The following is a 14,321-nucleotide window of genomic DNA, read 5'->3' as shown; positions in this document are numbered from 1 at the left end:
GCTGTGTCCCTGGTCTAGGGGTTGAAGAGGGCTGTGTCCCTGGTCTAAGGGTTGAAGAGGGCTGTGTCCCTGGTCTAGGGGTTGAAGAGGGCTGTGTCCCTGGTCTAGGGGTTGAAGAGGGCTGTGTCCCTGGTCTAGGGGTTGAAGAGGGCTGTGTCCCTGGTCTAGGGGTTGAAGAGGGCTGTGTCCCTGGTCTAGGGGTTGAAGAGGGCTGTGTCCCTGGTATAGGGGTTGAAGAGGGCTGTGTCCCTGGTCTAGGGGTTGAGGAGGGTTGTGTCCCTGGTCTAGGGGTTGAAGAGGGCTGTGTCCCTGGTCTAGGGGTTGAAGAGGGCTGTGTCCCTGGTATAGGGGTTGAAGAGGGCTGTGTCCCTGGTCTAGGGGTTGAAGAGGGCTGTGTCCCTGGTCTAGGGGTTGAAGAGGGCTGTGTCCCTGGTCTAGGGGTTGAAGAGGGCTGTGTCCCTGGTCTAGGGGTTGAAGAGGGCTGTGTCCCTGGTCTAGGGGTTGAAGAGGGCTGTGTCCCTGGTATAGGGGTTGAAGAGGGCTGTATCCCTGGTCTAGGGGTTGAGGAGGGTTGTGTCCCTGGTCTAGGGGTTGAAGAGGGCTGTGTCCCTGGTCTAGGGGGTGAAGAGGGCTGTGTCCCTGGTCTAGGGGTTGAAGAGGGCTGTGTCCCTGGTCTAGGGGTTGAAGAGGACTGTGTCCCTGGTCTAGGGGGTGAAGAGGGCTGTGTCCCTGGTCTAGGGGTTGAAGAGGGCTGTGTCCCTGGTCTAGGGGTTGAAGAGGGCTGTGTCCCTGGTCTAAGGGTTGAAGAGGGCTGTGTCCCTGGTCTAGGGGTTGAGGAGGGTTGTGTCCCTGGTCTAGGGGTTGAAGAGGGCTGTGTCCCTGGTCTAGGGGTTGAAGAGGGTTGTGTCCCTGGTCTAGGGGTTGAGGAGGGCTGTGTCCCTGGTCTAGGTGTTGAAGAGGATTGTGTCCCTGGTCTAGGTGTTGAAGAGGGCTGTGTCCCTGGTCTAGGGGTTGAGGAGGGTTGTGTCCCTGGTCTAGGGGTTGAGGAGGGCTGTGTCCCTGGTCTAGGGGTTGAGGAGGGTTGTGTCCCTGGTCTAAGGGTTGAGGAGGTTTGTGTCCCTGCTCTAGGGGTTGAGGAGGGTTGTGTCCCTGGTCTAGGGGTTGAGGAGGGTTGTGTCCCTGGTCTAGGGGTTGAGGAGGGTTGTGTCCCTGGTCTAGGGGTTGAGGAGGGTTGTGTCCCTGGTCTAGGGGTTGAGGAGGGTTGTGTCCCTGGTCTAGGGGTTGAGGAGGTCTGTGCCCCTGGTCTAGGGGTTGAAGAGGGCTGTGTCCCTGGTCTAGGGGTTGAAGAGGGCTGTGTCCCTGGTCTAGGGGTTGAAGAGGGCTGTGTCCCTGGTCTAGGGGTTGAGGAGGGTTGTGTCCCTGGTCTAGGGGTTGAGGAGGGCTGTGTCCCTGGTCTAGGTGTTGAAGAGGATTGTGTCCCTGGTCTAGGTGCTGAAGAGGGCTGTGTCCCTGGTCTAGGGGTTGAGGAGGGCTGTGTCCCTGGTCTAGGGGTTGAAGAGGGCTGTGTCCCTGGTCTAGGGGTTGAGGAGGGTTGTGTCCCTGGTCTAGGGGTTGAGGAGGGCTGTGTCCCTGGTCTAGGGGTTGAGGAGGGCTGTGTCCCTGGTCTAGGGGTTGAAGAGGGCTGTGTCCCTGGTCTAGGGGTTGAAGAGGGCTGTGTCCCTGGTCTAGGGGTTGAAGAGGGCTGTGTCCCTGGTCTAGGGGTGGAGAGTGTTGTGTCCCTGGTCTAGGGGTTGAAGAGGGCTGTGTCCCTGGTCTAGGAGTTGAAGAGGGCTGTGTCCCTGGTCTAGGGGTTGAAGAGGGCTGTGTCCCTGGTCTAGGGGTTGAGGAGGGTTGTGTCCCTGGTCTAGGGGTTGAAGAGGGCTGTGTCCCTGGTCTAGGGGGTGAAGAGGGCTGTGTCCCTGGTCTAGGGGTTGAAGAGGGCTGTGTCCCTGGTATAGGGGTTGAAGAGGGCTGTGTCCCTGGTCTAGGGGTTGAGGAGGGTTGTGTCCCTGGTCTAGGGGTTGAAGAGGGCTGTGTCCCTGGTCTAGGGGGTGAAGAGGGCTGTGTCCCTGGTCTAGGGGTTGAAGAGGGCTGTGTCCCTGGTCTAGGGGTTGAAGAGGGCTGTGTCCCTGGTCTAGGGGTTGAAGAGGGCTGTGTCCCTGGTCTAGGGGTTGAAGAGGACTGTGTCCCTGGTCTAAGGGTTGAAGAGGGCTGTGTCCCTGGTCTAGGGGTTGAGGAGGGTTGTGTCCCTGGTCTAGGGGTTGAAGAGGGCTGTGTCCCTGGTCTAGGGGTTGAAGAGGGTTGTGTCCCTGGTCTAGGGGTTGAGGAGGGCTGTGTCCCTGGTCTAGGTGTTGAAGAGGATTGTGTCCCTGGTCTAGGTGTTGAAGAGGGCTGTGTCCCTGGTCTAGGGGTTGAGGAGGGTTGTGTCCCTGGTCTAGGGGTTGAGGAGGGCTGTGTCCCTGGTCTAGGGGTTGAGGAGGGTTGTGTCCCTGGTCTAAGGGTTGAGGAGGTTTGTGTCCCTGCTCTAGGGGTTGAGGAGGGTTGTGTCCCTGGTCTAGGGGTTGAAGAGGGTTGTGTCCCTGGTCTAGGGGTTGAGGAGGGTTGTGTCCCTGGTCTAGGGGTTGAGGAGGGTTGTGTCCCTGGTCTAGGGGTTGAGGAGGGTTGTGTCCCTGGTCTAGGGGTTGAGGAGGGCTGTGCCCCTGGTCTAGGGGTTGAAGAGGGCTGTGTCCCTGGTCTAGGGGTTGAAGAGGGCTGTGTCCCTGGTCTAGGGGTTGAAGAGGGCTGTGTCCCTGGTCTAGGGGTTGAGGAGGGTTGTGTCCCTGGTCTAGGGGTTGAGGAGGGCTGTGTCCCTGGTCTAGGTGTTGAAGAGGATTGTGTCCCTGGTCTAGGTGCTGAAGAGGGCTGTGTCCCTGGTCTAGGGGTTGAGGAGGGCTGTGTCCCTGGTCTAGGGGTTGAAGAGGGCTGTGTCCCTGGTCTAGGGTTTGAGGAGGGCTGTGTCCCTGGTCTAGGGGTTGAGGAGGGTTGTGTCCCTGGTCTAGGGGTTGAGGAGGATTGTGTCCCTGGTCTATGTGTTGAAGAGGATTGTGTCCCTGGTCTAGGTGTTGAAGAGGGCTGTGTCCCTGGTCTAGGGGTTGAGGAGGGCTGTGTCCCTGGTCTAGGGGTTGAGGAGGGTTGTGTCCCTGGTCTAGGGGTTGAGGAGGGTTGTGTCCCTGGTCTAGGGGTTGAGGAGGGTTGTGTCCCTGGTCTAGGGGTTGAGGAGGGTTGTGTCCCTGGTCTAGGGGTTGAGGAGGGTTGTGTCCCTGGTCTAGGGGTTGAGGAGGGCTGTGTCCCTGGTCTAGGGGTTGAAGAGGGCTGTGTCCCTGGTCTAGGGGTTGAAGAGGGCTGTGTCCCTGGTCTAGGGGTTGAGGAGGGTTGTGTCCCTGGTCTAGGGGTTGAGGAGGGCTGTGTCCCTGGTCTAGGTGTTGAAGAGGATTGTGTCCCTGGTCTAGGTGCTGAAGAGGGCTGTGTCCCTGGTCTAGGGGTTGAGGAGGGCTGTGTCCCTGGTCTAGGGGTTGAAGAGGGCTGTGTCCCTGGTCTAGGGGTTGAAGAGGGCTGTGTCCCTGGTCTAGGGGTTGAGGAGGGTTGTGTCCCTGGTCTAGGGGTTGAGGAGGGCTGTGTCCCTGGTCTAGGGGTTGAGGAGGGCTGTGTCCCTGGTCTAGGGGTTGAAGAGGGCTGTGTCCCTGGTCTAGGGTTTTTTAGAGGGCTGTGTCCCTGGTCTAGGGGTTGAAGAGGGCTGTGTCCCTGGTCTAGGGGTGGAGAGTGTTGTGTCCCTGGTCTAGGGGTTGAAGAGGGCTGTGTCCCTGGTCTAGGGGTTGAATAGGGCTGTGTCCCTGGTCTAGGGGTTGAAGAGGGCTGTGTCCCTGGTCTAGGGGTTGAGGAGGGTTGTGTCCCTGGTCTAGGGGTTGAGGAGGGTTGTGTCCCTGGTCTAGGGGTTGAGGAGGGTTGTGTCCCTGGTCTAGGGGTTGAAGAGGGTTGTGTCCCTGGTCTAGGGGTTGAGGAGGGTTGTGTCCCTGGTCTAGGGATTGAAGAGTGTTGTGTCCCTGGTCTAGGGGTTGAAGAGGGCTGTGTCCCTGGTGTAGGGGTTGAAGAGGGCTGTGTCCCTGGTCTAGGGGTTGAAGAGTGTTGTGTCCCTGGTCTAGGGGTTGAGGAGGGCTGTGTCCCTGGTCTAGGGGTTGAGGAGGGCTGTGTCCCTGGTCTAGGGGTTGAAGAGGGTTGTGTCCCTGGTCTAGGGGTTGAGGAGGGCTGTGTCCCTGGTCTAGGGGTTGAGGAGGGCTGTGTCCCTGGTCTAGGGGTTGAGGAGGGTTGTGTCCCTGGTCTAGGGGTTGAAGATGGTTGTGCACTAGGCACGAGGAAAACAGCTCAGGGAAAAGAGGGAAAGAAAAAGACATGTGTACTGTGCTTTGAGAGGCGTTGAGAGTTTGACTGTTGAGCAAGAGTGCTGGTGAATTATATTGTGTGTTAAAGAGAGAGAGGGAGAGAAAAATATATTGTCTACTGTTTGCTGATGATCTGGTGATTGTCCCCAACCAATTTGGGCCTACAGCAGCACCTAGATCTTCTGCACAGATTCTGTCAGACCTGGGCCCTGACAGTAAATCTCAGTAAGACAAAAATAATGGTGCTCCAAAAAAGGTCCAGTAGCCAAGACAACAAATACAAATTCTATCTAGACACTGTCACCCTAGAGCACACAAAGAATTACACCTGCCTCAGCCTAAACATCAACACCACAGGAAACTTCCAAAAAGCTGTGAACGATCTAAGAGACAAAGCAAGAAGGGCCTTCTATGCCATCAAAAGGAACTTAGATTTAGGATCTGGCAAAAAAATACTTGAATCAGTTGTCAAAGCCATTGCCCTCTGCGGTTGTGAGGTCTGGAGTCAAACACGCAGAGCCTCTGCAATCTGCAAAAATATAATTTATATACGCAAAACCCCAAACAATACATGCACAGCAGAATCAGGACTGTACCTGCTAGTTAGCAACACCCAGAAAAGAGCTGTTCCATTCTACAACCACCGAAAAGGAAGTGATGCTCACATATTCCACCACAAGGCTCTCACCTACAGAGAGATGAACCTGGAGAAGAGTCCCCTCTGAGCCCTCACCTACAGAGAGATGAACTAGTCAGAGCCCTCACCTACAGAGAGATGAACCTGGAGAAGAGTCCCCTCTGAGCCCTCACCTACAGAGAGATGAACTATTCAGAGCCCTCACCTACAGAGAGATGAACCTAGAGAAGAGTTCCCCTCTGAGCCCTCACCTACAGAGAGATGAACCTAGAGAAGAGTTCCCCTCTGAGCCCTCACCTACAGAGAGATGAACTAGTCAGAGCCCTCACCTACAGAGAGATGAACCTAGAGAAGAGTTCCCCTCTGAGCCCTCACCTACAGAGAGATGAACTAGTCAGAGCCCTCACCTACAGAGAGATGGACCTAGAGAAGAGTTCCCCTCTGAGCCCTCACCTACAGTGAGATGAACCTAGAGAAGAGTTCCCCTCTGAGCCCTCACCTACAGAGAGATGAACCTAGAGAAGAGTCCCCTCAGCCAGCTGGTTCGGTTCACAAACAGACCCCAACAGTGGGGCTCTGTGGGGCTCTGCTTTGTGAACAGAACCAGCTGGCTGAGGGGACTCTTCTCCCGAGGGGACTCTTCTCCCGAGGGGACTCTTCTCCCGAGGGGACTCTTCTCCCGAGGGGACTCTTCTCCCGAGGGGACTCTTCTCCCGAGGGGACTCTTCTCCTGAGGGGACTCTTCTCAGGTTCATCTCTCTGTAGGTGATGGCTTTTTTTTATGGAAGGTTTGGGAATCACTCTCCTTTTAGGTGGTTGTAGAATTTAGTGTCTCTTTTCTGGATTTTGATCATTAGCGGGTATCGGCCTAATTCTGCTCTGCATGCATTATTTGGTGTTTTACTTTGTACACGGAGGATATTTTTGCAGAATTTTGCATGCAGAGTCTCAATTTGGTGTTTGTCCCATTTAGTTAATTCTTGGTTGGTGAGCGGACCCCAGACCTCACAACCATAAAGGGCAATGGGTTCTATAACTGATTCAAGTATTTTTAGCTAGATCCTCATTTTGATGGCATAGAAGGCCTTTCTTGCTTGTCTCTCAGATCATTCACAGCTTTGTGGAAGTTACCTGTGGCGCTGATGTTTAAGCCGAGGTATGTATAGTTTTTTTTGTGCGCTCTAGGGCAACTGTGTCTAGATGGAATTTGTATTCGTGGTCCTGTCAACTGGACCTTTTTTGGAACACCATTATTTTTGTCTTACTGAGATTGACTTTCGGGGCCCAGGTTTGACAGAATCTGTACAGAAGATCTAGGTGCTGCTGTAGGCCTTCCATGGTTGGGGACAGAAGCACCAGATCATCAGCAAACAGTAGACATTTGACTTCAGATTCTAGTAGGGTGAGGCCCGGTGCTGCAGACTGTTCTAGTGCCCTCCCCAGTTTGAGATATGTTGAAGAGGGAGGGGCTTAAGCTGCATCCCTGTCTCACCCCCCGGCCTTGTGGAAAGAAATGTGTGGTTTGTTTTGGCCAATTTTAACCACACACTTGTTTGTGTACATGGATTTTATAATGTATGTTTTACCCCGAACACCACTTTCCATCAATTTGTATAGCAGGCCCTCATGCCAGATTGACTGGAAAGATTTTTAGAAATCCACAACGCTTGAGAAGACTTTTCCTTTGTTTTGGTTTGTTTGTCAATTAGGGTGTGTGGTCTGTCGTATGGTAATTTGGTAAAAAGCCAATTTGACATTTGCTCAGTACATTGTTGAGCTGATTTCTGACGTGCTGTTCCTTTTTCTGTAGTGTATTTCTGTATTGTTTTAGTGATTCACCATAGTGAAGGTGTAGGCTCAGGTTTTCTGAAGGTGTAGGCTCAGGTCTTTCTGGGTCTCTGTTTTTGGTTGGAAAGGTTTCTCAATTTCTTTCTTAGGTTTTTTGCATTCTTCATCAAACCATTTGTCATTGTTTTATAACTTTTTTTAGGTTGTCTGCTTGACATTTTTAGATTTGATAGAGAAGCTGCGAGGTCAAATATACTGTTTAGGTTAACTTCCAAGTTTACACCTTCACTATTACAGTGAAACCTTTTGTCCAGGAAATTGTCTAGAAGGGATTGAATTTGTTGTTGCCTAATTGTTTTTTGGTAGATTTCCACACTATTTTCCTTCCATCTGTAAGGCCTGACACCAGAGATGAGAAGCAGGTACGGGGAGTCAACATTTAATTGGAACAGATACAGGAAGAGCATCAGCACACAGGTATACCAAGACAGACGACAATCAATGCTGAAGCAAGGAACAGAGCGGGGAACCAGACATAAGGAAGGTAATGACAGAGGTGATTGAGTCCAATAATCGCTGATGCGCGTGACGGGGGGAAGGCAGGTGTGCGTAATGATGATGGCAGGAGTGCGTAATGATGAATGCAGGTGTGCGTAATGGGTGGTGGCAGGAGTGCGTAATGCTGGGGAGTCTGGCGCCTTGGAGCGCCAGGGGGAAAGAGCGGGAGTAGGCGTGACACCATGTATAGCATTTCTTAATGTTATTCAGTTCCTTTGGCTTTGATGATTCAAGTAAAGTGTAATTTTTCTGTGATCTGATAGGGGTGTCAGTGGACTGACTGTGAACACTCTGAGAGACTCTGGGTTGAGGTCATTGATAAAGTAGTCTACAGTACTACTGTCAATGGATGAGCTGTAGGTGTACCTACCATAGGAGTCCCCTCGAAGCCTACCATTGACTATGTACATACCCAGAGTCTGACAGAGCTGCAGGAGTTGTGACCCATTTTTGTTGGTTATGTTGTCGTAGTTGTGTCTAGGGGGGCGTATGGGGGAGGGAATGTTCTCACCTCCAGGTAGGTGTTTGTGCCCCTGTGTGCTCTCTCACTCTCTCTCGCTCTCTCTCTCTGCTTTCTCTCTCTCTGCTCTCTCTCCCCTTCTCTCTCTCTGTCTATCTCACTCTCCCTTTCTCTCTCTCTCCCTCTTTCTCTTTTTCTCTCTTTCTTTCTTTCCCACAATCCCCCTTGTTCTTGGCAGCTAATCGGTAGCTCTGCGGATGATGTAAACCTTTGTTAAAACATGAGAAAGCAAATCTCACCGTCACCACAGAGAGGCTGGCGAAGTGTGTGTGTGTTGTGTGTGTGTGGTGTGTGTGTGTGTGTGTGACATAGTGCTGTGTGTGTGCAGCTGCAAACATGCTGATGAGGTACTTGGGTTACAGGCCCTGCGGTGGCAAGGTTTACTGTAATGTCTTCTCGGCTCGTATAGATAATGACTAACACTACAAATAGGTGAACATTTATAAACCGCTGCCAGGTGCCGATTTGTTGTTGGGAGGGGAGGTTATTTACTTGGAAGTATTTTTCCCTGCATCCCAAATAGCAAGGTTGCTATTTGGGATACACCTTTGGTCTCTCTCGCTAAACACCTTGTTGAGTTTGTTATAAGTCTGCTGCTGTTGGAAATGAAAACAGAGGACAATCTAATGGATGGCTGTAAAAGTTGTCCCTCTGTCAGTATGCTGGTGTAAATAAACTAAAATGCCTACTAATGTTTGCTGAGTGTGCAATAATCCAACGATTGTCAAATGATAACTTATTTATAACTCTCATCTGTTATCAATCATGACAAGTAAGGATACCTAATATTAATATAATAATAACATTATTAATATAATAATAACATATGCCACCAAGCAATCGCCTTAGCCAAACAGACTTACACTCATGCGTGTATACATATATACATATGGATGGCCACAGTGGGAATCGAACCCACAACCTTTGACGTTGCAAGCACCACACTCTTATTCTACTACTAGATTGACATCTTACTAGGGATGGACGGTATCCTTCATACCGCTTCTCTACCATACCGGGCTATACGGTATTACCGGCAGTGAACTGAACATAAGAGCTGTATTGTTCTTTACAAATGTGTTTTTTGTTGTTGTTCGCACTAAACAATTTTAATCAACAGGGATCTTGATCCAGGAGGGGGGGTGAATGTCTCTGCTGTAACCATGAAGCTTGATGTTGACATCTAGCCACTTAGCTAGCAAGTTAGCGAACCAAATACATAGCTGGAGTCCTGAGCTGGAGAATATTTGTTTGGCATATCTTAGATAGTCAATTTATAGTTCGAAACAGTGGGGTAGCATGAACCCCCCTGAGCTTTTGTTAGAGTTTTTTTGTTGTTGACTGTATTCAAAATACCCTGGTAAAACGCCCACGTCCTACATACTACATACTACACATTACAACAATCTCCGGTTTCTTCAGCATGAGCTAATCTACATGATATTCTTCTATTCTCTGTTTGGTCGCCATCTTACTTCTCGTCATCCCTGGCTTCAAGATCCTACATGTAGTTCAGTTAGTAGAACATGGTCCTCTGTAGTTCAGTTAGTAGAACATGGTCCTCTGTAGTTCAGTTAGTAGAACATGGTCCTCTGTAGTTCAGTTAGTAGAACATGGTCCTCTGTAGTTAGTAGAACATGGTCCTCTGTAGTTCAGTTAGTAGAACATGGTCCTCTGTAGTTCAGTTAGTAGAACATGGTCCTCTGTAGTTAGTAGAACATGGTCCTCTGTAGTTCAGTTAGTAGAACATGGTCCTCTATAGTTCAGTTAGTAGAACATGGTCCTCTGTAGTTCAGTTAGTAGAACATGGTCCTCTGTAGTTCAGTTAGTAGAACATGGTCCTCTGTAGTTCAGTTAGTAGAACATGGTCCTCTGTAGTTCAGTTAGTAGAACATGGTCCTCTGTAGTTAGTAGAACATTGTCCTCTGTGGTTCAGTTAGTAGAACATGGTCCTCTGTAGTTTAGTTAGTAGAACATGGTCCTCTGTAGTTCAGTTAGTAGAACATGGTCCTCTGTAGTTCAGTTAGTAGAACATGGTCCTCTGTAGTTCAGTTAGTAGAACATGGTCCTCTGTAGTTCAGTTAGTAGAACATGGTCCTCTGTAGTTCAATTAGTAGAACATGGTGCTTGCAACGCCAAGAACAGTGGGTTTGATTCCTGGGGCCACCCATATTTAAAATATATTATTATAAACCCATATTTAAAATGTATTATTATAAACCCATATTTAAAATGTATTATTATAAACCCATATTTAAAATGTATTATTATAAACCCATATTTAAAATGTATTATTATAAACCCATATTTAAAATGTATTATTATAAACCCATATTTAAAATGTATTATTATAAACCCATATTTAAAATGTATTATTATAAACCCATATTTAAAATGTATTATTATAAACCCATATTTAAAATGTATTATTATAAACCCATATTTAAAATGTATGCACGCATGACTGTAAATTGCTTTTGATTTCAGCATCTGCTAAATGGCATTTATTATTTATTATTATTAATTATGATTCATTATTATGTATCATTATTACTATTATTATTATTATTATCATCATTATTATTATTATTATAATTAATTGTTTATTATTGTTGTTTATTATTTATTATTATAGTTTATTATTTATTATTATTATTATCATGGTTTATTATTATTATTTATTATTATTATTTATGATTATTATTTATTATTATTTATTATTATTATATATTATTATCCTTATTATATATTATCACATCATACTGTACATATGAGTTATATAAGTATAAACAATTTAAATAACCCTGTTATAATCAAGTAAATTAATTAGGATCAGAGATGACCTGCAGAGTCACTAGGATCAGAGATGACCTCCAGAGTCACTAGGATCAGAGATGACCTGCAGAGTCACTAGGATCAGAGATGACCTCCAGAGTCACTAGGATCAGAGATGACCTCCAGAGTCACTAGGATCAGAGATGACCTGCAGAGTCACTAGGATCAGAGATGACCTCCAGAGTCACTAGGATCAGAGATGACCTCCGGAGTCACTAGGATCAGAGATGACCTCCAGAGTCACTAGGATCAGAGATGACCTGCGGAGTCACTAGGATCAGAGATGACCTCCAGAGTCACTAGGATCAGAGATGACCTCCAGAGTCACTAGGATCAGAGATGACCTGCAGAGTCACTAGGATCAGAGATGACCTGCAGAGTCACTAGGATCAGAGATGACCTGCAGAGTCACTAGGATCAGAGATGACCTCCAGAGTCACTAGGATCAGAGATGACCTCCAGAGTCACTAGGATCAGAGATGACCTGCAGAGTCACTAGGATCAGAGATGACCTGCAGAGTCACTAGGATCAGAGATGACCTGCAGAGTCACTAGCATCAGAGATGACCTCCAGAGTCACTAGGATCAGAGATGACCTCCAGAGTCACTAGGATCAGAGATGACCTCCAGAGTCACTAGGATCAGAGATGACCTCCAGAGTCACTAGGATCAGAGATGACCTGCAGAGTCGCTAGGATCAGAGATGACCTCCAGAGTCACTAGGATCAGAGATGACCTGCAGAGTCACTAGGATCAGAGATGACCTGCAGAGTCACTAGGATCAGAGATGACCTCCAGAGTCACTAGGATCAGAGATGACCTCCAGAGTCACTAGGATCAGAGATGACCTGCAGAGTCACTAGGATCAGAGATGACCTGCAGAGTCACTAGGATCAGAGATGACCTGCAGAGTCACTAGCATCAGAGATGACCTCCAGAGTCACTAGGATCAGAGATGACCTCCAGAGTCACTAGGATCAGAGATGACCTCCAGAGTCACTAGGATCAGAGATGACCTCCAGAGTCACTAGGATCAGAGATGACCTGCAGAGTCGCTAGGATCAGAGATGACCTCCAGAGTCACTAGGATCAGAGATGACCTGCAGAGTCACTAGGATCAGAGATGACCTGCAGAGTCACTAGGATCAGAGATGACCTGCAGAGTCACTAGGATCAGAGATGACCTGCAGAGTCACTAGGATCAGAGATGACCTCCAGAGTCACTAGGATCAGAGATGACCTCCAGAGTCACTAGGATCAGAGATGACCTGCAGAGTCACTAGGATCAGAGATGACCTGCAGAGTCACTAGGATCAGAGATGACCTGCAGAGTCACTAGCATCAGAGATGACCTCCAGAGTCACTAGGATCAGAGATGACCTCCAGAGTCACTAGGATCAGAGATGACCTCCAGAGTCACTAGGATCAGAGATGACCTCCAGAGTCACTAGGATCAGAGATGACCTGCAGAGTCGCTAGGATCAGAGATGACCTCCAGAGTCACTAGGATCAGAGATGACCTGCAGAGTCACTAGGATCAGAGATGACCTCCAGAGTCACTAGGATCAGAGATGACCTGCAGAGTCACTAGGATCAGAGATGACCTGCAGAGTCACTAGGATCAGAGATGACCTCCAGAGTCACTAGGATCAGAGATGACCTGCGGAGTCACTAGGATCAGAGATGACCTGCGGAGTCCCTAGGATCAGAGATGACCTCCAGAGTCACTAGGATCAGAGATGACCTGCGGAGTCACTAGGATCAGAGATGACCTGCGGAGTCACTAGGATCAGAGATGACCTCCAGAGTCACTAGGATCAGAGATGACCTGCGGAGTCACTAGGATCAGAGATGACCTGCAGAGTAAATGAGTGGAATGCTACTTTCGTCTTCTTCACCACAAAGACTGTTAGCAGCTCTGTCATCCTTGGTCTTTGTGTTTTTATGTGTGTGTATTTATGTGTGTCTTTGTCTGTGCAATAAGATTCTATTAAAGAGATTAAATTGTTTTCGTAGCCAGCTGCACCATCAAAGACGGCCAGAACCAGCCACCAGGAAGCCCCCCCACACTTGAGAGAGGCTCAGGCACTCAGCTTAAGGCACTTATTTGTCTATTTCATCATGCTAATAGCTATAGCCATCATCCCATTACAGGCCTGGAGCAGTGGGACAGAGGGGGAGGTTAAACTAATGCAGTTGGTTTAAGGTCACTACTTTTAAATCAGGTTACACCGCATGCGTCCCAAATGACGCTCTATTCCCTATATAGTGCACTTCTTTTGAACAAGGCCTGATCAAGAGTAGTGCGCTGCATAGGGAATAGGGTGCCATTTGGGAGACAGTCACTGCTCTCCTCTCCGCCCGTTGTATGACGTGCATCGTGACAAACAATCAGCTGGTCTATAACCACTAAATGAACAGAACTTTTCTCTCTCCCCACATCTCATTCTCTCTCTCTCTCTGCCTCTCTCTCTCTCTCCCCACATCTCATTCTCTCTCTCTCTGCCTCTCTCTCTCTCTCCCCACATCTCTCTCTCTCTCCCACCATCTCTCTCACTCTCTCTCTCTCCCCACATCTCTCTGTCTCTCCCCACATCTCTCTCTCTCTCCCCACATCTCTCTCTCTCCCACCATCTCTCTCTCTCTCCCCACATCTCTCTCTCTCTCCCCACATCTCTCTCTCTCTCTCCCCACATCTCTCTCTCTCTCTCCCCACATCTCTCTCACTCTCTCTCTCCCCACATCTCTCTCTCTCTCCCCACATCTCTCTCTCTCTCCCCACATCTCTCTCTCTCTCCCCACATCTCTCTCTCTCTCCCCACATCTCTCTCTCTCTCTCCCCACATCTCTCTCTCTCTCTCCCCACATCTCTCTCTCTCTCTCTCTCCCCACATCTCTCTCTCTCTCCCCACATCTCTCTCTCTCTCCCCACATCTCTCTCTCTCCCCACATCTCTCTCTCTCTCCCCACATCTCACTCTCTCTCCCCACATCTCTCTCTCTCTCTCTCCCCACATCTCACTCTCTCTCTCTCCCCACATCTCTCTCTCTCTCCCCACATCTCTCTCTCTCTCTCTCCCCACATCTCTCTCTCTCTCTCCCCACATCTCTCTCTCTCTCTCTCCCCACATCTCTCTCTCTCTCTCTCTCTCCCCACATCTCACTCTCTCTCTCTCTCTCCCCACATCTCACTCTCTCTCTCTCTCTCTCTCCCCACATCTCTCTCTCTCTCTCCCCACATCTCTCTCTCTCCCCACATCACTCTCTCTCTCTCCCCACATCTCTCTCTCTCTCTCCCCACATCACTCTCTCTCTCTCTCCCCACATCACTCTCTCTCTCTCTCCCCACATCACTCTCTCTCTCTCTCCCCACATCACTCTCTCTCTCTCTCCCCACATCTAGCTCTCTCTCTCTCCCCACATCTCTCTCTGTCTCTCTCCCCACATCTCTCTCTCTCTCTCCCCACATCTCTCTCTCTCTCCCCACATCTCTCTCTCTCTCTCCCCACATCTCTCTCTGTCTCCCCACA

At 49.1% G+C, this 14,321-nt stretch overlaps 1 protein-coding gene across 1 annotated transcript in view; it reads right to left on the bottom strand.

Moving 5' to 3' along the window:
* The window catches only part of LOC120029365 (cAMP and cAMP-inhibited cGMP 3',5'-cyclic phosphodiesterase 10A-like), a 112,643-nt gene extending 99,926 nt beyond the window's left edge, over positions 1–12,717 (bottom strand). Inside the window, exon 1 of the mRNA XM_038974593.1 lies at positions 12,621–12,717. Coding sequence (XP_038830521.1) covers positions 12,621–12,717 — 97 coding nt within the window. The remainder of the gene's footprint in view (positions 1–12,620) is intronic.
* Between the last annotated feature and the right edge of the window lie 1,604 nt (positions 12,718–14,321).

The sequence above is a fragment of the Salvelinus namaycush genome, chromosome 35 (assembly GCF_016432855.1).
Source record: "Salvelinus namaycush isolate Seneca chromosome 35, SaNama_1.0, whole genome shotgun sequence".
In the NCBI taxonomy this organism is placed as follows: domain Eukaryota; kingdom Metazoa; phylum Chordata; class Actinopteri; order Salmoniformes; family Salmonidae; genus Salvelinus; species Salvelinus namaycush.
Note: the sequence above shows the minus strand (reverse complement) of the source record. Positions and strands in the feature narration are given on the sequence as shown.